At 42.9% G+C, this 24,323-nt stretch overlaps 1 protein-coding gene across 1 annotated transcript in view; it reads right to left on the reverse strand.

Moving 5' to 3' along the window:
* Positions 1 to 17,785, reverse strand: part of FREM3 (FRAS1 related extracellular matrix 3) — a 99,461-nt gene extending 81,676 nt beyond the window's left edge. Inside the window, exons 1-2 of the mRNA XM_005691247.2 lie at positions 12,505 to 17,785; positions 10,873 to 10,962 (exon numbers count right to left, since the gene is read on the reverse strand). Of these exons, the coding sequence (XP_005691304.2) occupies positions 10,873 to 10,962; positions 12,505 to 17,683 (5,269 nt within the window). The 5' untranslated portion in view covers positions 17,684 to 17,785. The remainder of the gene's footprint in view (positions 1 to 10,872; positions 10,963 to 12,504) is intronic.

Here is a 24,323-nt window from a genome sequence, read left to right on the forward strand (position 1 = left end):
CAGGAAAGAAAACTTGCGTTTCATCTTATGCTCTTCCGTATTATTTGAATTTGTTTTATTTAAGCACATATTTTTATTTTTTTGAAATACCGCAAAACCCAGAGAAAGCACTAGCAGAATCAAATAGAGAACCGAGAAAGTTCTCTGGAAATCACTTCACATTTGCCTCAATGAACAAAGAACATTTATCTCAAATCCCACTTAATTTTCTATGTGGAAACTAAGTCTAAAGAACTCTAATTGTTATAAGGATATGGGAAAAGTGGCTATTTTTTTTTTTCAAGTGCTGGCAAGCTACATCATATAAAATAAAGCATGGGCATTGATTTCAAATTAGAAGGCTTAAGAGCCATTTGTTTTTACATTATGAATAAGGTGCAAGAGTGAAGCACCAGGATGAATGTGTAATATTTTACAGAGGGTGGTGATTACACCCAACTCTGCTATGTGACACGTAAATGGACTCGGTTCTCCTGTCTCTTTCATTGTTCCTGCACATTCGTGCCCACAGCCCCTCTGACTAATGAGCTAGAAATTAATTACCAAAACTTGTTTTGATCTGTACTCAGACAAGAGATCTGTCTTGGGGCACACTGTAACTGCAGACTTAATTCTAAATTGCAGACTCAAATCCTTGCATGTTCAACACGACATACCTTGAAAACACTGGAGGTAGAGACTCTTCCGGGGCCAGCCCTGGCAGAGCCAGATAAGCAAGAACTACCACCTGTCTACAATTCCAGAGGTTTCTTGGTGCCTCTAACAGCAAAAATGCCTTTATTTTTTTCCCCCTTGCTCATACTTTTTTTTTTAACTTCTAAAGATTAGAAGTAAAATAACTATTAAATTTGGAATAAGCTGCTCTCGTATTTTCTGCCCCAGTTTCACGTCTGTCTGGGCATGTGTGTATGAAAAAGCCTTCTAATGTCTGAAGCAAGTATGACATTTAAGAAAATGTGAGAATGTTTTAGACGTTCAAGTAGCTAGATTAAATCAGCATTTTCACTGCTAAGTAAAAATATACACTTGTATTTGAATGTAAGTTAAGATAAAGTTCATAGTAGAATTAAAACCGAAAAAGAAAAAAATGCCTCTTACTCGATAACCAGTTAATTAAGCAAAATACAGCCATAAAATGAAATATTATATAACTGTTTAAAAAGAATAAGGCTGTTAAGGTAGATCCATTTGTTCTAGTTCATCATTGATAAGTACATATATCATATATAATATACATATATTTTAAGTTAAGCAGGCCAGGCTTAGAACTGAGAATAGAAAACAATCTCTTCTGTGTAAATAAAAAGGATATTCTGCTATGAGTAATTTTCTTTTTGTAAGGAAATATAGTGAACAGTTCCTCTTTGGAGAAAGGGACTAGGTATCAATACAGTTTAATTATTATTATTCTTTTTTTAAACTTTTATTAAAATATAAAGATATTTTTGGCTTGTGGGGAATCTTAGTTCTGTGAGTGGGGATTGAACTCACGCCCTTGGCAGTGAAAGCTTGGAGTCCTAACCATTGGACTACCAGGGAATTCCCTATTAATTATTATTCTTTAACCATGTACATGCATTTATTTTTTTTTAAATATTGATAAGACATCTGAGGAATTATAAGCACTTACATGTTTTTAGATTAGGTATGCTACAAATGCTTATGTGTTCGTGTATTTTAATGCAAAATTTTAGACTGAAAGCTTCAGTTGTATGTATAATTAACAATGCTAAAAACAAGGTTGTGGTAGTGTGTCATTAAGGTTGTTAACAATATGTTCTTTATCATTCTCCCATTCATTGAATGGGTTCCCCAATATGACTCAATCCTGGGTATTGTAAAAAGGTATTGCCACTTCTAAAATGATTAATTTGTAGTAGAAACAAACCAAAAAATTACCAGCAGCAACAGTCAGACTCCAGCCCTGGCCTCCATAACAGAAAAAGGAAGTGAGGCTGAGGCGGGACTCTGAAGAGCTTTTGAGGTGATCTAAAGATAAATAAGTAACGCTCAAAATTCTCCAAGCCAGGCTTCAGCAGTATGTGAACCGTGAACTTCCAGATGTTCAAGCTGGTTTTAGAAAAGGCAGAGGAACCAGAGATCAAATTGCCAACATCTGCTGGATCATCGAAAAAGCAAGAGAGTTCCAGAAAAACATCTATTTCTGCTTTACTGACTATGCCAAAGCCTTTGACTGTGTGGATCACAATAAACTGTGGAAAATTCTGAAAGAGATGGGAATACCAGACCACCTGGCCTGCCTCTTGAGAAATCTGTATGCAGGTCAGGAAGCAACAGTTAGAACTGGACATGGAACAACAGACTGGTTCCAAATTGGAAAAGGAGTACGTCAAGGCTGTATATTGTGATCCTGCTTATTTAACTTCTATGCAGAATACATCATGAGAAATGCTGGACTGGAAGAAGCACAAGCTGGAATCAAGATTGCAGGGAGAAATATCAACAATCTCAGATATGCAAGTGACACCACCCTTATGGCAGAAAGTGAAGAGGAACTAAAAAGCCTCTTGATGAAAATGAAAGAGGAGAGTGAAAAAGTTGGCTTAAAGCTCAACATTCAGGAAACGAAGATCATGGCATCCAGTCCCATCACTTCATGGCAAATAGATGAGGAAACAGTGGAAACACTGACAGACTTTATTTTGGGGGGCTCCAAACTCACTGCAGATGGTGATTGCAGCCATAAAACTAAAAGATGCTTACTCCTTGGAAGGAAAGTTATGACTAACCTAGATAGCATATTCAAAAGCAGAGACATTACTTTGCCGACTAAGGTCCGTCCAGTCAAGGCTATGGATTTTCCAGTAGTCATGTATGGATGTGAGAGTTGGACTGTGAAGAAAGCTGAGCACTGAAGAATTGATGCTTTTGAACTGAGGTGTTGGAGAAGACTCTTGAGAATCCCTTGGACTACAAGGAGATCTAACCAGTCCATTCTAAAGGAGATCAGTCCTGGGTGTTCTTTGGAAGGAATGATGCTGAAGCTGAAACTCCAGAACTGTGGTCACTTCATGTGAAGAGTTGACTCATTGGAAAAGACTCTGATGCTGGGAGCGATTGGGGGCAGGAGGAGAAGGGGACCACAGAGGATGAGATGGCTGGATGGCATCACTGACTTGATGGACATGAGCCTGAGTGAACTCCGGGAATTGGTGGTGGACAGGGAGGCCTGGTGTGCTGCGAATCACGGGGTTGCAAAGAGTCAGACACAACTGGGTGACTGAACGGAACTGAGCTGAAAGATAAATAGGAAGTACCTTTTCTATCTTTCTATAGGGAATCAATGGTTTCTAACCTATAAGGTAAAAGAATCTAAAACATATACATATATATGTAAGTAAGTAAGTAAGTAAGTAAGTAAGTAATTGTTAGTCACTCAGTTGTGCCTGACTCTTTGTGACCCCATGAAATGCAGCCCACCAGGCTCCTCCATCCATGAGATTTTTCCCGGTAAGGACACTGGAGTGGGTTGCCAGTTCCTTCTCCAGGGGATCTTTCCAAGCCAGGGATCGAACCAGGGTTTCCTGCACTGCAGGAAGATTCTTAACTGACTGAGCTACAAGAGAAGCCATATATAAATATATATATGTATTTTTAATATATTTTTATGTATAAAAATATATAAATTATTTTCCTGTATACCTAAAACTAATACATTGTAAATCAACTACAATAAAAAAAATCAATGGTTTCAGTATAAAACAAAAATGAACAAAATCTAATTGAATCACGAATGACACAAAGGGAAGTTATCTAGCGTATAGATCGTGTGATAGCTGATACAAAATTATATTTACACCAAATCAGCAAACTTGGCCCTGTGTGTCTGTATATTTCACAGCTCTGAACAGATTCTTCCAGAGACTGGCTCTGCTGAATGTGGAAACACTGGTAGTGAGCTCCCTCTGCCCCTCTAGCTGTCTTCTCTGTTCCTTTGCTCCTGCCTTGTTTGTTATCACCCAAGGGCTGGCAACTCATTTTTGGCCACCTTTTGCAAAGGAATGAAAAAAACAGCCAAGAAGGACTCATGAAGGAAAGAGTCAGCAAGCCTAACTGTTGATTACTTTCTGCCTGAGAAGCATCTGCCCTGATTCTCTTTTGTTTGAATTTTTGAATTCTTTGCATTATTAACTGGGACATTTTTGAATCATTTATAAGCCAGTATCACATGGTTAGCCACTTAAATCTATATTATTGAACCAGATGGTTCTGATGTATTCAAGAGTGCACTTTTGTTAAATGGAAATTGAGTTTTTCGGATAATAATCATGGTCATTGCAAAAGCATTTACCCAAGAAAATGTAAGGGAAAATCAAAAGAAAATAAAAACGACTTACAATCCATCATTGCCATTGTAAACCATTTTGACATCTTTCTATCTGTGTTTTAGACGTTTTCATGGTTATGTAGTATATAAATGTATTTTATATGAAAATGTAACATCCTTTATGACTTTACACTATTTTCCACCAGGGTTTCTTCATTTAATGATAAATATCCATTTATTATGACATCATCTTGAACGCCTGCAAAATGTCTTTTAGTCTTACTGAAGTTCTGACTTCTGCTATGTGTATTATAAGTAGCTGTAGACATACATTGGGCTTCCCTGGTAGCTCAGACGGTAAAGCGTCTGTCTACATTGCGGGAAACCCAGGTTTGATTGCTGGGTCATATCCCGTTGTTACATTGCCTTTTGAATTCTCATGGATTTGAGTTCCTTATCTGCTTATTTTAACCTATGTCTTCTGCATTCTGTAACTTTTTCTGCTTTTAAATCCTACTCACTTTTTCCTGCTACTTTTATTTAAAATTCAATTACACTTGTTTGGGAAACAAGAGTAAACAGACTCTAAGAAAAGGCTTCTTTGAATCAGGTGTGAAAATTTCAGGCCAAAGATTTTGATAATTTGACTACTCAGTGACATTTCTGCCTTGCTTTTGAATGTTTCAGTGGATTTTAGAGAGGTTAAAGTTGTAAATAAACGTGATATTACCTTAATTGCATGTTAGACAGATATACTGGATTTATGATTAGTTGTATTATTATTCCCCAAAGCCCTTTTTATCTGTTATTATGTATTTTATTTTCACACTTGCTTGAAAAAGTCAGCTCAGTGAAACAGAAAATTAGTACTCACATGAACCATGAGACAAGTATCAGGTCAAATTCAAATATTGAAATGCACAGTGTTGATCAAATTGGCTTTAAATACTGAATAATTTAAATTAAGAGAAAAATGAAATAATCTGTTTTTGGCCTTATGAACACAATTAAATATTCACAGTATATCCTCAAACTGAAATTGCCTCACTGCCATACAGCTATTCAGTTTGACTCATTAGGAAGAATTGACTTGGTTCCTCTGATGCTTTCTTTCTCTGAATCCTTTAACTCCTCCAGCTCATTTCCTCATCTTAAAATTTGAAATAACAATTCCCATCACACAGGTTGTGGTGAGGATCAAATGGAATAACATTTGTGAAACACTCTGTAGAAATATTATTGTTGTGGTTTAGTAACTAAGTCGTGTCCAGCTCTTTTGTGACCGCATGGTCTGTAGCCCACCAGGCTTCTCTGTCCATGGGGTTTTCCACACAAGAATACTGGAGTGGGTTGCCATTTCCCTCTCTAGGGGATCTTCTTGACCCATGGATCGAACCTGCATCTCCTGCTTGGAAGACAAATTCTTTACCACTGAGCTGCCTGGGAAGTGTAGAAATATTAAGTCATATATAAATTTAAGGTAATATTATTCTATGGTAAGTGGAAAAGACCATTCATCATTATGTATAGCAGAGTTATGCAAAACTTCAACATAAATCTGTGAATATAATAACTTTGGGAGAGGATGATAAATGAACATGACACTTTGCTTAACTGGCACAGTTCAGAGCTTTAGAAATCTAAAATGTATTTCCCATTTACCAGTGGCTTTCACGACAACCTTGAATATAATGAAATTTCCCATCGATGTTACAGAGTAGATGGTGATTTTATACTGAAATAATCTTAGGCTGGATAATTCAAAACTTCAGAAATTGATGGAATCTACAAGTTAGGTACATTGTAAAAAATTTTTGTTTGATTTCCCAGTTTATCTGTGTACACAAGTATAGTTACGTCCATAAATACGTGAAAGGAAAGAAAAAAAGAAAATTCAGATTTATTAGGGAATAATAATGCTAGGCCTTATATTTTTGATATATGTTACTTCATTTGATTATAGCAGAGCAGAAGGGAAAAGGCACAACTGAGAGGGAAAACAAGATGAGAACAGGCATGATATTCCCGTGTAAAGCAGCTTAGCGGGTAGTGGAAAAGACAAGAACGGTGGATTTAAGTTACTTCCTCTTTTTCCTTGGCCCCTTAGCGAACTTCCAAATAAGTCAGTTTAGAAGTGGGCAGAGAAAAAGAGATAAAAAACCAAGGTTTCCAGGCAGCACCCCAATAAAGAAATTTACCCTAATACTATAAAATTTGACCTTCTATAATCAAGTGATCTAAATATAGATTTCCAGGAATAAATGATTAAAATTCTCTCTATGTAGAAGAGAAATACAAACTTTGTATTTCTAAAGATAATTCTAAGGATAATAACATTTATTGAGTGCTTGCTATGTGCCAGGGGTTCTAAAGTGCCTGATGTGTGTTGATTCCCAGAATGCTTGTGGTAGGCAGAATAACGGTCCTCTAAAGATGCCTGGGCTTCCCAGGAGGCGCTAGTAGCAATGAACCCACCTGCCAACGTAGGAGACACGAGATGTGGGTTCCATCCCTGGGTTGGGAAGATTCCCCTGGAGGAGAGCATGGCAACCCACTCCAGTATTCTTGCCTGGAGAATTGCATGGACAGAGGAGCCTGGCGGGCTACAGTCCATAGGGTCACAAAAATGTCCATATCTTAATCTCTGGACTCTGTAAATAAGTTATACTACATGGTAACAAGAACTTTGAGGATATGATTAAATTCAGAATTTTGAGATGAGGGAAATTCGGCTGAATTACACAAGTGAAACCAATGTAAATCATAAGCATTCTTGTAAGTGAAAGAGCAAGGCAGAAAGTCACTGTGAAGCACCTTGAGAAAGACCCAGCTGCTTCCAGCTTCAAAGTTGGAGGAAGAGAACAGCCTTTAGAAGCTAGAAAGGGCAAGGAAATGGATTCTCCCCTAGAATCTCCATAAAGAAATACATCTTTATCCAAACCTTGATTTTAGCCCAGTAAAAGCCATGTTGGATTTCTTACCTGCTGAACTATAAGATGATAAATTTGCATTGCTGAAAGCCAGTAATTTTGTGATAATTTGTTATAGGAGCAATAGGAAACTAATAATATCCTCATAGTTATCCTATGAGGCAATTGCTGTAATTACCTCTGGTTCACAGATGAGGAAACCAAAGCAGAGTTTCTCAAAGACACACAGCCATTAAGCAGTGAAGCTGGGATTTGAATCCAGGTAGCCTGGTTTCAGAGCCTATGAGCTGGAAGCCTTCCTGTTTTCCTGCCTTCAGTCCTGGGGTTTCAATAAATTGCAACGCTAGGGTCATCTTGCCAGTACTTCCACCTGTAAGACTCTGGTGCAAGGTCTTACATGGACAGGCCTACTGCATAGTCCTGGAGGCAAGGCGCAATCTTCTAATGGCTCCAACGTTGGTGCCGCAAATAACAACAAAGTCTGTTTCCAACCCCGTAGTGAAAAATACATCCCTGGAAGAGTGTCCACCCCAAATTCCTTAAATAACCGGAAGCAGTACTTTATGCCAGTGCTACCTGTCGTTAGGAAAGACGATTATCAATAGGTCACATTGTGTTCACTGTAGCACTATTTACAATAGCCAAGAAAGCAACCTAAATGTCCATCAACATAGGAATGGGTAGAGAAGCTACAGTGCATATATACAATGGAGTACTACTCAGCTATGAAAGTGAATTAAATAATGCCATTTGCAGCAACATAGATGGATCTAGAGTTTGTCACACTAAGTGAAGTCAGTCATAAAGAGAAAGACAAATACCATATGATGTCAGTTATAGGTGGAATCTAAAATATGACACAAAGGAACCTATCCACAAAGCAGAAGCAGACTCACAGACACAGAAAACAAACGCATGGTTACCAAAGGGGAAGCAGGGGAGGGAAAAAAGAGGAGCTGTAGATTGACAGGTATACAGCATATATATGAAAAAGGTAAACAGCAAGAACCTTCTGTATAGCACAGAGAACTACACTCAATATCCTGGGATAAACCATAATGGAAAAGAATAAAAAAGGATATATGTATATATATATATATAACTGGATCACTTTGCTGTACAGTAGAAATTAATACAGCCTTATAAATCAATTATACTTCAATAAAACAGAACAAACAAACAAAAAAAAGACCACAGCGCAAGTTTCATTAAACATTCCATTTGGGAAATACCTTAAAAAGTGGGGAAATTTTAAAAAGAAAAAACGATTAAGTTGGCTATTATAAAGATAGACATTCATGAACTTTTAAAATAGCGAATACAAAAAAGTTTAGAGTGAGTCTTTCGTCAGAATTTGTAAGCTATTCCAAGAAGGTTCCACATAGATAGACATGGATTTTAGCTCCATGTATAGTACTTAGAAAACAATTAAAAGCATCCACTGAATTAAATGACTGTTAAGCAAATAAATATTAAAAATATTTAATTAGCTTATGGACATGCATACGCTTCAAGATCCGACTATGAGCAAGCATGTCCTCAAATGCTCTGGAATTTGTTTGGCCATTCTGACCACTTGAATTTATAAGGTGCTTCTTTGCCAGGTTAGGCAGTGCTGTGTGCCCTGTTCTCTGACTTCTGCTCATGATTTCAGTTTCCCAAAACAACGGCAGCATAGCATTAGTGGTTAAAAGCCCTGGCTTCGGAATCTGTGAGATCTGGGTTTAATCCCAGTTCAACTTCAGATGACTTCAGGCAAGTTATTCAGCCTCAGTGTCTTCATGTAAAAATGGGCCTACTAACATTTGCTTTTTATTTTGCAGTGACTGGCCCACAAAAGCACCCAACAATGGTAGCTATATAAAATTCACATTATTACCATCACTGATTGACTCTTGTCTCTGATGTTGCCCAGAAAGCACAGTGTCCAAGTTAGATGTACATCTTTTTATACCATCCTCAAAAACAGAAAAAAAATCATTGTAAACTATCTGAATCTTTAAGTGTTTACTTTAGTGAATCAGTTGAGAAGGCTTAAATTCATCCTCATGTTTGTAGTAATTTTGATTTTTGAGAACTTAGGGAAAGAAGGAAAGGTCTGTTAAATTCTAAGTGAAAAGATGGAGAGGAGGGATCAGTGGTTGCCACTGTGGTCAGTCTCATCAGAAACAGAGAAGGTAACTAACTCTTATTATGCATCTGCTGTGAACCAAGTATGGTCTTTCCAGGTGGCTCAGTGCTAAAGAATCTGCCTGACAAGAAGGAGATATAAGTCCAATCCCTGGGTTGAGAAGATCCCTTGGAGAAGGAAATGGCAACCCACTCCATTGTCTTTGCCTGGGAAATCCCATGGACAGAGGAGTCTGGTGGGCTATATCCCATAGGGTTGCAAAGAGTTGGACATGACTTAGTGACTGAACAACAACAACGTGAGTCAAGTGCTTTACATACATTATCTTGTGACCCTTTGGAAGAGGTATGAAGACCATCATTTTAGAGATGAGGGAAATGAATCACAGAAAGGACAAGGTAACCTGTTCAAGGTCACAGGGGGCCAATTGGGATTCAAACTCGGTATACCATATTGCCTCTCATTGAAGACTGTTTTTCAGTAAATACAGTCCTGACTGATTGCACATGATTCAGGCAGAAAATTCATGTTATTTACTGAGAATGAGTAATGATTTATACAGAAAAAGACTATAGAGTGGCAAGTGGTACATGGACATAATTTCTGCAATTATCCTGTCTTACTGCAAAATGATTGCTCTTGACCACATAATCAGTACATCCCTGGCTGAGTAAAGAAAGTGCCTTCTGTTAACTAGTTGCTGCCCAATATGCTACTTTGAAGACAGAGTACCTTCACAGAGGCACAGCATAAATAGGCATGTTTTTAAGTGAAAGCTTTCCTGTGGGCCAGTCATTCACCCCATCTAGGACTATTACACTTCTAAGATCAAGGAGTCACTAAGACTCAGTACTGGGGCTAAAATGCCTAACAACATCTAATGATCGATTTTTAGGTTTATTTATTTTCATTTGTTCTTTTATTTTATTTAGTGGAGTATAGTTGCTTTACAATATTGTGTTAGTTTCTGCTGTACAGCAAAGTGAATCAGCTGTTCATATACATACATTTGCTCCCTCTTTAACCTCCTTCTCACCCCCACCCCCATCCTACTCATCTGGGTCATGATAGAGCACGTAGCTGAGCTCCCCTAGCTATACAGCAGCTTCCTACCAGCTCTCTGTTTTAGGCATGGTAGTGTATATATGTCAATGCTAGTCTTTCAGTTCATCCCAACCTCCCCTTCTGCAGATTTGTTTTAGGTTTAGAGTAAGACAAACTACCAGCTACATTCTCAGATCCTCTTGAAGAGGAAATTTACTTGCCTATAGGATGTCACACATAACCTTGGTCAGGTAAAATACTTCATATTAATTACTGAAACTTTTCATTGCTTTCCCTTCCTAAAAAGTGATTTGTCAAGGATGCTTTGGCAGAAGACTACAAGTAAAACCAAAAGAATTCATTTGGCGATATTATGACATTACTGATTGTGATTACTATGTACATGATTTAATTCTTTTCCATCTCATGCTGACTTGACTTAACCAAGACTGCCAGGTATGGTCTCAGTACTGACTTACCATTGTCTTCGGCAGAGAAGTAGAAGATGTCTTTAGCTGCCTTGCTGCCTTCATTCAAGATGTAGTAGATCCTCATCTCATCAATGTCAGCTAGTAAAAGAGCAAGCATCGTACACACGCCGTGTTGGCACACAGAAAATGACTATGATGGGAACTTCAGTGTTTTAATAGGGCATGAAAATACTACAATTAGTAAATTTAAAAATGATTGAACACACATCTAACTTTTTAAAAAATAATAAGGTTACTAAGAATTTAAAGTTGCAATAGCAAAAAAATGGACCCTTATAATTTAAAATCGTGTAGCTGTGCTACTCTCTGTATGATCTCTGGGATGGCGAGATGGGCATCCAAGAAGGATGCCCAGGTTCTACCTACGCACACGTCACAATACCATGGTCCTCTACAGACAGCTTAATCCAGCTGGTGTCAGGCCTTCTATCCAAGGTTGAAATACTCGGATACTCACGAACTATTTGTTGAAACGAATTTAAACAAGAATAACTATTGCATCCTCAGTAAAAAGGAAACAAGAATAAAATCATGACGTTTTTCTATTGCCCATTCTCTTGGATATCTGAGAATGTGTCAGTTGGGTCTATACTTGTGTTTCTGTATTGCTAATACTAGTGTTTTCAAGACAATTTGCATTTTGGGGTATTCGTTTGCAAGAACAATTTTTATAGAACCTGATATGATTTCACTTGGTTTAGAAGCAATTCTGAAAATGTAAAGAAACTGCTTTTTAAACAACCTTCTTTAGTTTTACTCTAAAATTGCATCCAGCTTTATGTGTATTGGATGTGTAAAATTCCATGTATCTCTTCACATCTCATGCATAGAGCTACATGGAAAAGTTGCATGACCATGTGAAGAGCAGTCAAAGGTACCACTGTCTTATGGCCTGGGAAGCCAGAGGGACCTGCCTTTAGCTCACCATTAGTAGTAACAACAAATATAAAAGAAAAATGATCATTAAAACATATACTCCCATAGTTAGGCAAACTTCTGTGCATGTGTTTGTGTTCAGTTGCTCAGTCCTGTCAGACTATTTGCTATGGACTATAGCCTGCCAAGCCTCTCTGCCCATGGGATTTCCCAGGCAGAATACTGGGTTGCCATTTCCAAGTGGCCCTAGGCAACCTTAGTTCTATGCATTTTCTAGATACAGAAATTGAATTTGAATAGTACAATAAAATATGCAGTGTAATTTTTATATCTGAAATCAAGACACCAAACCACTATCTTCAGAAATCCAGACTTACTGGTAAACTATGCAAGTGATTCCTAGGTATGTGATTCTTTACTTAAAATTCAAACTTAAACTGATCTTTTCAAAATCATTGTAGTCTTATAATATTTCAGAAGCAGAAGCTGTCCACCTATATTTGGCAGTTTTAATGTATAACTACAAACCTGATTGAATGAGAGAACCAGTTTAAAGAGCATGCTGATGAAACAGCTGATAATGGATTTGTTGCCTTTGTTTGTTAATTTCTCATTCCATTGTATTTCATTAGAATTAGAATCTTTCTGCTAAAGGACTGAGGTCAGGACAATTTCATGCAGAGCTGGGAGATCTTATCTACTTAAGGAGCAGGAGAAGGGCATCAGGGGACACTGTGTACTAACCTTGCGTAAAAACTCGCGTGCTCTCATTTCCAAGGCCAGTGTTGATAATGAAGCCATGCACCGGTCCTCTGGTTACTTTATACTTATGGAGCCTGTGGGAACTATCCCAATCCTCTGTCTTCAGAGACCGGCTGGTAATCAGGAAGCCCACATGTCCAGGGTGAAGGTGCTTCAAGGCCAGGGCATCTCTGTTAAAGGCAGTCTGGGAGAACCTGCTGTCTAGGGAGTTTCTTATGTGGATCCACATTACCTGAGGTCGGTGTGTCTCCACAGCAGTGTTTGGGAAGACATAGAAATCAGCATGAGTGCCATCTGTCACAGTCAAGGAGAAACTATCTTCAGTTGTCTCACTGCCATCGTGCCAGTAGCAAACCCAGTTCTTGTTCAGGTCCCGTTGGGTGAAGGTGGTCACAGGACGACTGCCATTATACACAATCCTGCCATGGATGGGGACCTGGGTGATGGCAAAGAGGAGGAGGTCATCCGGGGTATCCTTGTCTTCTGCTGTCAACTCAAAGGGAGTGATGCATTTTCTCTCCCCTTCTTGCAGTATCAGTTTACGGATGGTCATGATAGGTTTCTTATTATTCACATCCGTGATGAAGATCCTGAAGGTCTGAAACACGGGATTATGCTCACCAGTCTCTTGAAACTCAAAGCTGTCCATCTTTATCTCATCATTTGAAGTGCGAACATAGACTATCTTGTTGCCAGCCAACTGCTGATGAGTGAAAGAGGTAATGGGCTCCCCAGGGTGGTCAGAGATTTCCAAGTGCCCCAGGCGAGGAGCCCGCGTGATGCTAAAGTGCAGCTGTTCATCAAAGCTGATGATGTCACTGGTGTTTAGCAGATCCGTGGTGAGGGTCACTCTGCCACCTTCTGTCAAGGTGACCCCTTTGCTAACCACCTCAGGGAAGAAGACCCTGTCTGAGGTGCCAATGGTGATGTTGAAATAGCCGTCTAGCAAAGTGTTAATCCCATCAGTCACATCAAACTTGATAAGGTCATGAAGTCCTTGGCTTCTGTGGGTGTAACAGATGAGGCCTCGGTCAATCTCGCCCTGGGTGAAGTTCATTCCCAGGGTGAGGTTGTTCCTCACCTCCCCTCTGGGTTTTCCCAGTCGCTGTAGAAGCCCTTGTTGAGGCCCAGAGCGGAGGATAAAACTGAGGCTCTTATCATCTGAGTCAAGATCTGTGGCTTTGAGGACCCGACTGGTGATGAGCTCAGTGTGTCCCATCTCTACTTCCAGCCCATTGTTGATGGTCAGCCGAGGGGTTTCATCGTCCACCAGGATCACCACAATGGGTACTGTCCTGTGGGTGGTGTGCTTGCCGTCACTCAGCCAGACCTCAAAACTGTCCTCTGTGGTCTCAGAGTCATCGTGCTCATATACAACGGTGGAGGCCTCCTGAATCTCCTGTAAGGTGAAGCTACGGATGGGCTGGCTCTCTGTGGCCAGCTGCTGTATAATTCGCCCATGCCGAGGGAGGGCTGTGAGCTGAAAGTGAAGCTCGTTTGGTGGCAGGTCAGCATCGGCTCCATTGAGCAGTGGGGTGTCTATGACGATGCTCATTCCCTCTAGTACCACAAACTCACGGGCAAAAAGTTCAGGCTGCTCATCATTGGTGGGTAAGATCATTATAGGAAAGAAGACATTTGGGGAGAAGTTGATGCCGTCAGAGCAATAAAAGGTGAATTGATCTTTTTGTGGTTCTACCCCCTTGTGGATACTCTGTACATAGTTGATATGTCTTAGCTGGACATCTCTGATGGAGAAAGCGCTGATGGGATAACCAGCCCGGGTCTCTTCTGATCCAGGAGCTGGTGTCATATTTTCCAGGTAGCCAGAGACTGGCTGACCAGTTACTGTGCAGAGAATTTCATCTTGGGGAGTGTCTGCATCTTCAATGCTGAGATGCTGTAAGGTCAAGGCACTCTTCCCACCTTCATGGACAACGTAAGGCTCCCTGACCAAGACCCTGGGGGCCACATTGTTGACGGGCAGCACAACCACCTGAACTTGCATCTCTTCCACTGTGCTCTCTCCCATCATCCGCTGATGAGAGTCCTTGGAGAGGGCAAGCCTGAAGGCATCATGCTGCTTCTGGAATCCAACTTCACCTCCTGTGGGGACATAGACTACTGTCCTACTGGTGAGGTCCTCTTGGGTGAACCGTTCTGTGAGTAAACCATTCACCAGAATAGTGCCCAATTTGGGGCTGTCTTTCACAGTGAAAGAGAGCATCAAGTCATCTGTGCCGTTTAGACCATGGATGATGTCCATGGTGATCTCAGTGGCTGTATTTTCTAGTACATCTATGGACACACCTAATAATGCACTACCTATAATAGAGGTCCTGGGACTTTTGTCAGCTGCTGCGGGATGCACAGAAATCTGGACAGTGATGGGTATGTGATGCACCTTGTCACTTACCTCCAGATGGAAAGTATCACTGCTGGCCTGGTTTCTGTGGTTCTGATAAGAGATACTCCCATTAACAATATCAGCTTGCGTGAAATATTCCCCTGGGACCATACATTTTTTTAAGTACTGCAAATGTCCATGTTGGGGACCCCAAACTAATATGAAGACAATCTGGTCGATGTCTGTATCAGGGTCTGAAACATGGAGCTCATTACTGCTGAGGCTGAAACTCTCTCCTTCTAAGACAGTAAAGCCTCTGTTGGTGACTTGGGGAGGCTGGTTGTCCACAGGCTTCAGGAACAATGTGAATGTGCCAGGTACACTATTGCTTGCAGCATCCTCTACCTGGTAGGTGAACTGCACAATCCGTGGTACAATACCCAGCTTCTTCTGGGGGGGCTGGTAGGCAACTTCATGGTGATTTACCTGGGCCTGGGTGAAGCGCACAATGGGTGTGTCTGGTGAATCAGTGAGCACAATTTCTCCAGCCCGGACTTGGTGGTTGCCATCTGTGTCAGTAGGGGGCATCAGCAGGGTGTACCACAGGTGCTGGTCATCTGAGTCCCGGTCAATATATTGGAGGAATTTCTTCTGGAAGTGAGTGAGCTGGTATTGCTGCACAGTCATTTCTAGGGTTGTTCCTGGAAACAGCTCTGGACTCTGCAGATCCACTGGTTGGACTCTGATGGTGAAGAAATGTTGCTTGGATAGATTGGGTGGGTCGTGGTCATCCTGCACGTGGAAAGTTATCTGGGCCATTATGGATTGAGGGCCAAGGGGTCCAAGATTGCGGTAGAAGAGTCTCCCTTCCACTATGTCTTGTTGAAGCCACTCAGTCACCACCTTCTCATAAAGTCCTTCCTTTCCCACGTAATACCAGCCCTCATCTTCAGGAGCCCGAGGTGGTTCCGATTGCCGCAGCAGTATCTCCCCCAGATGCTGCCTTGAGCTGGAGGAACCGGGAGCCAGATCCCCCCCTCTTTCTTCCTCTTCCTCCAGAGGCTGGTCCTCCAGCACAAAGTGGATGGTCGAGTCCTCAGAGTCAATATCCATTGCACTCAGGACAAAGGGGGAGATCTGGACCGCCTGCCCTTCTGTCACCGAGAGCCCGGCGTTGGCAGTGACCATTGGTGGTTCATCATCAACAGGGATGATGGTGAGAGGGAAGAGAAATTCCACCTGGTGGTGCCCATCCTCCATCCGGAAGACGATGTTGTCGCTGTAGGTGTTGCTGCCATCATGCTGGTACACCACTCGCCCTGCTGCCAGGTCCGTCGGTGTGAAATGCTTGCACCCTGCTGGCGCCCCAAGCACGACCAGCTGCCCATGTCTCAAGCCCCTGATGGCAGACACTTTCACCTCTCCCAGGCAATCACTATCACTGATCTGAAGGCTGTTGGCGCTGGAGAGGGGCCTTGATTGACCTTCAAAAAGTAGTAGTCCCCGATCATAGCTAGCCACCGGGGCCAGGGTGTTCAGGGGTTTCACGACCACCGTAAAGGCAAAGGGGTCTGAGGTGGCACCATCTGTGTCCACCACCTCCATCTCCAGTTGGAAGAGGTGCTCTGCATCCAATTTCTCCGTTGGGGGCTGATAAGCAATTTTCAGTTCCTGCAGCTCCCGCTGGCTGAAGAAGGACACTGGAAGGCCCAGGGGGTCGTCAGTGCTGACCACGTAGCCCTGGTGCCCCGGCGTAGTGATGGGAGCATTGAGAATGTTGAAAACCAGGTCATCGGCATTAGACTCCTTGTCCTCCGCAGCCAGGGCGTCGGGCGTTAGGGCCGTCAGCAGGAACTGATGGACCTCCAGCATCATCGGAGCTGCGAGGCTGGGCCTGGGCGCCGTGTTCTCGGATCCCTCGAGGATCCTCACCAGCAGCTGGAAATGTTCTCGGAGCAGCAACTCCCCTGATTCAGCTCCTGGGTCCCCTGGCCCTAGCAGCTCCGCCACCATGGGCACATAGTCCCGGTTGGGCGAGGGGGTGGGGGAGGTGTGCTGGTAGCGCACCCCAGCCCGGATAAATGCCTCACAGTCTATGGCCTTGGCCCTGGGGAGAGGGGCCCCCGCGGCGTCCACCAAACGCCCATACTTGGGCAGTGGGCCACCCTCGGGGGGAACAAGGGTGAGCCGGCACCTGCGCGTGGCCGCGGTCCCGGGCTCCGGGGAAGCAAAGGCCAGCACTCGCCTGTCAATGGCGTGGCTCCAGCCGCGCAGCTCCTCCACCGCCAAAGGCCGGTTGCGCGTCACCAGCTTCAGTCGGGGGAAGACCACGTCCACCGCGAGCACGAAGGGCAGCGCGAGCGTGGAAGTCCCGGCGTCGTAGCGCAGCTGCAGCCTCACCCGCGCGCGTCCGGGGCTGCGGGCGCCCCAGTGAGTGTACCGGACCTGGCGGGGCCCGAAGGCGCAGGGGAAGCGGCGCGGGGAGAGCGCGCCGTGGCGCGGCGGCAGGGCGTCCAACACCGTCACCTCGCACCGGTCCCCTGGCTGCACTCGAATCACCAGATCCCGGAGCGGGTCGAGCCAAAGCGAGCGGCCCACGGGCACCCGGAGCCCGGGGTTGGCGAGCAGGATGTTGGGGCCGTCGGGGCTGCTGCGGCCGAGGGCGCCCCAGGTGGGCAGGTAGGGCGCCCGAGGGGGCTCAGCCTCAGGCGAGGGTGTCTGTCCCTGTAGGGCAGGGCAGCTCAGGAGCAGGTAGGCGAGCGCGGCGGCAAGCTGCCGGGGCGTCCCAGCAGGGCGCGGAGAAATGCCAGCCATGGGACCCTGGCGCTGGGCTGCCTGGAGGGTATCCTGTCTTCAGAGTGGCCCGTTCAGCAGCAGGAGCAGGCGGTGGAGACGGTAGCTGCTGTCCACTCTGGAGCGGGCGAGCGGACTCAACAAGAGCCAGGGGCTGCGCTTCAGCTGCGGCAGGTAAAGCAGCGGGGGTGGATAGGGGCGTGCTGGTGGGAAGGCGGGGGGAAGGGGCGCAGCCACCCCTGCCCCTCCCCCTCTCCAGTCTGTCCACTGCAGGCTCCAGTTGTCCAGATGTGCCCCAGCGCTCAGAGACCTAGGAGCGCGCAGGAGCACTCCCCTCTGCCCCTTGGTACCTTTACCCAGGGTATCTTACCTACCTTCGAGCCTGGAGGGGTGGCCGGCCGCCGTGCAACCCTGAGCTGCCCGCCTCGAACCAGTCGGTCTGGATACTCTCCTTCCCGGCCGGCTGAACGGGATTGTCCTCCAGGGCCCGAGACGGTGACCATCGCCGGGTCAATTCTGCTTGTGTGAGACGCTGCGCTCCAGCGGTCCGTTCATCCAGGCAACGGTCTTTCTGAGAGTGGGAAGAAACCCCATTCCTCTCCCTTACCGCTGACAAGAGTGCATTTTCCAGCCAAAATCGAGTCTCACTTAGGACATAAAAGATGCTAGTGGGAGCTCTTTTGCAAATAGGGTTTTCTAGCTGTCTGCCTGATAAAGCAGCTTATTCCAAATCCTGTGATTCCTTGCTTACAGAATAACCCCGACATTTCTCCTTCTCAGTTTTGGGGGGAAGAGCACTAGCATCCAGACTGGTGAACTTGAACAGCTTTTGTTTCTAGTCAGTGGGTCTCACATACCACACAAATGGATGGACTGGATGGCTTTTATTTTCTTAGAGCGTGATTTCCATATCTGATCAACAGTGACTGCCTGTGAGTTTATTAGTTATGCTATTTCCTAATTACTTTCTTTTAGAAAAATATATCGTAGCCAGAGGTGAGGATGTCAAGAGAAACAGTAACAGAAAATACTCAGCACAGTTACTTGGATCAATTTCTGTGAATTAACCTATTTAACATCTGTAATGGAATTTGGCTTTCAGATGAGGGATGGCTGCCCTCCCCGGTGTGGGGTTAGGTTCTTAGCCTCATACTCATGTTTTAAGTATCAGTGTCCATTTAGCCACAGTGTGGAGTAATTTCTTCCTATAAATAAAATGGTAGTTAATGTGATTTTTAGAAAGCAATTAATGTAAATGTGAGAGAGACCTATTGATGATGGAGAAATAGATGCATCTAAAACTGTACCGATAAAAATGGCTTTAAGGGGAATATAAACCTGTAGAATATTATTCTAAGTTATTCTTTTGATTTTTTTTTACAATTTTTTTTAACAGCCTGTTTTATTCACTTGAGCAGCAGCAACAACTGACTGACTCCCAGAGCAGGAATAAACTGCTAGTGGATTGAAATAGTTAATTTCCTCCCTAAATATTTAATTTAACCAACCAGTGGCATGCTATGATAGCCTGCCACTGGTCTATATAACCCACCAAAGTAGAATGCTACTTAACACACAGATTTGTTCATATAACAGAACATTAAGAGATTATAAATTTGAAACAATATATATTAGCCTAGTTATGCAGAGCTACTCTGGTGTGTCTGGAAACTATTACTAAGAATATTTTAAATTGAAACATGGGTCAAATTTCACTGTAAATGAAAGCGGCATTATATTTTATAAAACTCCTACCTTGTCCAAATTTTTTTCAAAATAATAAAACTGTCATTTGTCTCCATATATTAAATTTTACCAAGTGAATATTCTTGTGTGAGTATAATTTTGGTTCCCATTCAAGCATCACTCAGTCTGGGCAACTAACTTGTTCACCTGCTATTATCATTATAGACAGAGATGGGGTGGGCTGTTGAGCTGACAGGTAAACTATGCTGATGTTTTTGTTCTTGGATCTGCCCCTTCCAGCTAACATTCCTTTTCTTTTTCTTCACTATGAAGCTTCTTGAAGGCGGTACTTTTTCTTCTTGTGTTTTGTTTTTGCTTACTATCTGCGTTTCGTAACCTCCTACCAACTCCCTCTTAGCATGCTTTCATTTCAACAAAACTGCTAAGGTCACTAGCAGTTGAGATGGAGAAATCCAATAGCCATGCTTGGTATTGTGCATTTGCCATACCCTTCTGGTTTTCCTCTTTCCCTGCCTCACTCAAATCCTAATTTTTCAAAAAGTCGTTTTTCTATGCTCCCCAAGCCACATTAAATCTCTGCAATTATACATTTACAGACCATTTGATTAAGATCTGTCTTCTCCACTAGACTTTAAGCTCCACGAGAGTGGGGAGTGTACTCTGTTCACACCTGATACCTAATGCTTATGCCCCCCACCCCCCGTAGAAGGTACATGATAGCTGTTTGTTGACTGACTGAATGAAGAAAAGAATGAAAGTCTTTGAATTAGTAACTACATGCTATAAAGCCAAGGTGTTAGGTAGAAAAAACCCAGTGCAAATGGAGGATCACTTCTTTCTTTCTGCTTCATACTATGGCAGTTTATTAGAGGCTGGTGATGGTTCTGTTCAGAGGACACAAATTTGATTTCCAACCAACTATTTATTAGAGTTTTCTTTGCACAGGGCAATTTCAGTTATCCATATTGCATTTCTTTTATCTCTTGCCTTCCCAAATTTCTCTTTTAAACCTGAGCTGCATTTCAAGTCTATGTTAAGTGGGAAAGAAAAGAACTACAGCATATATATGTGCATATATATAGAAGCTAGAAAAATGGTACTGATGAACCTGTTTGCAGGGCAGGAATACAGACGCTGACCTAGAGAATGGACTTGCAGACGTGGGGCAGGGTTGGGGGGTAAGGAGAGATTGGGACAAATTGAGAGAGCAGCACTGACCTGTATACCCTGCCGTATGTGCCATAGCTAGTGGGGAGCTGCTGTGTAGCACAGGGATCTCAGCTCAGTGCTCAGGGATGACCTGAGAAGGGGGAGTGGCAGGGAGGCGCGAAAGGGAGGGGATAGACTTATTCATATAGCTGATTCATTTTGTTGTACTCCAGAAACTAGCACAACACAATATTGTAAAGCACTTATAAAGAAGAAGAAGAAAGAACCACAGACTGTGTGCTATGCTGGTGGTTTTCATACGCCCTGTGGACATGAGTCTGAGTGAACTCTGGGAGATGGTGATGGACAGGGAGACCTGGCGAGCTGCGATTCATGGGGTTGCAAAGAGTCGAACACGACTGAGCGACTGAACTGAACTGAACTGATGTCATTGGATTCTTTTGGAACCCTGCAAGGTGGCTATGTGTCTTATTTTTAAATTATATGTAATGATAGACCCCATCTCATACAGCTATTATAAACATTAACTAGATTACTGCACACAAAAAGCTTTGAATAGTACCTGGCACACAGTGTTCAGTAATGAAGTTACAATTACAGATGAGAAATGGAGATTTACAGGAGTTAAGTAGAAACATTTTACCTTGTAAACGAGTTCAACTAGCACTAAAAGTGTGTCCTACGGAGAGGAGTCCTCACTTGCCCCTGTCACCCCAGGGGACTTTCTGTCATGCCCACTCCGTAAATACTTGGCTCTGCCTGAAGTTCGTAAGTGGTATTTAATAGGTCACTGAAAAGAGACTATATGTGCAAACATTGTGCTTGTGCTTTGGCAGGGAGACAGTCCATTTTCAGTAAAGTCACATCCAACTTCAGAAGAAATGACTGAGAACAGGTGGAAGGCTGTGCCTGAAGAACTAGGAAGCTCCACACCCGTCCAAGGCTAATGGAGACCAGTTATTCAATCTGATCTTTGCTGAAGCTGCTTTTTCCCTACTAACTGGAGAAATAAAAAGGCCTAAACCCTACATTTTGCAAGATGAGTGCCTCACCACAGTGAAACCTACCCAGAGGCTTCCCTCTAGTCGACCTTGGGGCCAACAAAGGATTCTTGAACATTAAAGAACATGTTCCAGTAAGGCAACAGTTTTTTAAAAAAAAAGAACCCTCTCCTCCCCAAAACTTTAAAATGACTTCCATTGGCTGTGTAGGTCCTATGTCATCTGCCAAGACAGCAGCTTCAAGAGGGGTTAAGCAAAGAGTCTGGCATCGGCCAAGCCAACTTTGCCCCCACTACACAAGGGTTAATTGGCATCTATGTTCCTATTGGTCCCTCCCAGCCTGAAGAATGCAGGGGCCACAGCTCCACCTCAGTGGCTGTACCCCAGGACCACAACTTCCTTTGCATAATCGACAACGGTCTCCCTGCCCTGCAGGCTGGGCACCACTGTCTTCTGTGCCTCCACATACTACAGGGTGTTGTTAAAGGCAGGCTCCACCCATCTGTGAGTGTGGCTACTCACCGTTGAGTTCACACAGCTTGTATCAGAGATATGATGAGTGTTACATTAACTTGAACTCACCCAATAAAGACTGCTGCTGTTGTTGTAGTTTAGTCACCCAGTCATGTCCCACTCTTTGTGACCCCATGGACTGCAGCGTGCCAGGCTTCCCTGTCCATCACCATCTCCCTGGAGCTTGTTCAAACTCATGTCCATTGAGTCAGTGATGCCATCCAACCATCTCATTCTCTGTCGCCCCCTTCTCTTCCCGCCTTCAATCTTTCCCAGCACCAGGGTCTTTTCAAATGAGTCAGCTCTTTGCATCAGGTGGCCAAAGTATTGGAGCTTCAGCTTCAGCCTCAGTCCTTCCAATGAATATTCAGGACCGATTCCCTTTAGGATTGACTGGTTGGCTCTTTTGCCGTCTAAGGGACTCTCAAGAGTCTTCTCCAACACCAGTTCTTTGATGCTCAGCCTTCCTTATGTTTCCAGCTCTCACATCCATACATGACTACTGGAAAAACCATAGCTTTGACTAAATGTACGGAGCTTTGTTGGCCAAGTAATGTCGCTGTCTAGTGTTTGTCATAGCTTTTCTTCCAAGGAGCAATCTTCTTCTAATTTTGCGTCTGTAGTCACCATCTGCAGTGATTTTGGAGCCCAAGAAAATAAAGTCTGTCACTGTTTTCATTGTTTCCTTATCTATGTGCCATGAAGTGATGGGACTGGATGCCGTGATCTTGGTTTTTTGAATGTTGAGTTTTAAGCCAGCGTTTTCACTCTCCTCTTTCACCAACATCAAGAGACTCTTTAGTTCCTCTTTGCTTTCTGCCATAAGGGTGATGTCATCTGCATATCTGAGGTAATTGATATTTCTCCCAGTTATCGATATTGATACTGCTGGTTATGTTATTAATCTGAAATCAGCACGTTTGGGAACTGGATGGTATGGGGAAGGAGAGAGAAGAGGGGATTCAGAATATATTTTCCTGCTCTTCTGAGATTCCAGCTAATGTCTGGAAGAGAGCAGATGGTTCTGGCTCTCTCATGCCAGAGAGAGTGGCCCTTCAGGTTGTAGGGTTCATGATCCCCCAAGAAAGGGCTCCTATGCACACTGTCGGAGAAGACAATGGCACCCCACTGCAGTACTCTTGCCTGGAAAATCCCATGGAGAGAGGAGCCTGGTAGGCTGTAGTCCATGCGGTCGCTAAGAGTTGGGCACAACTGAGCGACTTCCCTTTCACTTTTCACTTTCATGCATTGGAGAAGGAAATGGCAACCCACTCCAGTATTCTTGCCTGGAGAATCCCAGGGACAGAGGAGCCTAGTGGGCTGCCGTCTGTGGAGTCACACAGAGTCGGACACGACTGAAGTGACTTAGCAGCAGCAGCAGCAGCAGCAGCAGCAGATTGTAGCTGCTCAGGGAAAATGCTTGAAGGCTAAGGGTTAAGGGCAGGGGAGCTTATGGAGATGAGTGAGGAAAGGACTCTTCTATTTTGCATCAGGACAAAGAACTGATTCAAATGCTTTCATTTCTGATTGAAAATAAGATCCTGGAAGACCAGAAGGGATTCTTCTAACCTGCCACATGATATTTGATTATCTTACTTTAAATCATACAATACTTAAGGAAGTAACTATATTTCACTTCAAAGGAAGGCATTAAGAACATACGTTACAAAAAGAATCAGAGTTAAAAGATTGACTGATTTTTTAATCTAACTGATATGCTTTGCTCCCTGATTGTATATTTTGATATCATGTCCATTTAGCAGTGATTTCCTTTAAAATAGTTTCAGAGATTTAGGAGCCAAAGCTCACATGATGAGGAAGAGTGATACTATTTAATTAGCAGTGTTTTTCTTTTATTTTTTTTGAGAAATCTTAGTTGAATCTGATGTCACAATAATTTAAAGATGGCAATACTTTGTTCTTTATCCTGGCTTTCCATTAATAGAATTTGAATGATTTAATAGGAAGTCTGGCTTTTAAGCAGTTCTGTTTATTTGTCTTCAAGTTTTATGTGATGGAGAATTATTTATTTTTAGTGTTAGCATTTCTCTCTCTTAAGAATTGATCTGTTGCATGTTATAATCATGGTTTCTACTCCAAAATTTACAGCTCAGCCAAATTCTAAAAATGATTCATTACTGTATTTATCAATTACATATAGTTACTATTGTTGCTGTGGTTCAGTTGCTAAGCCATAGTACCTCTCAGCTTTTTTTTCTTTTGCTTATGCTTTCAGAGTATTATATTTTGACTTTTTTCCTTTCAATCAA

Source organism: Capra hircus, chromosome 17, assembly GCF_001704415.2.
Source record: "Capra hircus breed San Clemente chromosome 17, ASM170441v1, whole genome shotgun sequence".
NCBI classification, from domain to species: Eukaryota; Metazoa; Chordata; class Mammalia; order Artiodactyla; family Bovidae; genus Capra; species Capra hircus.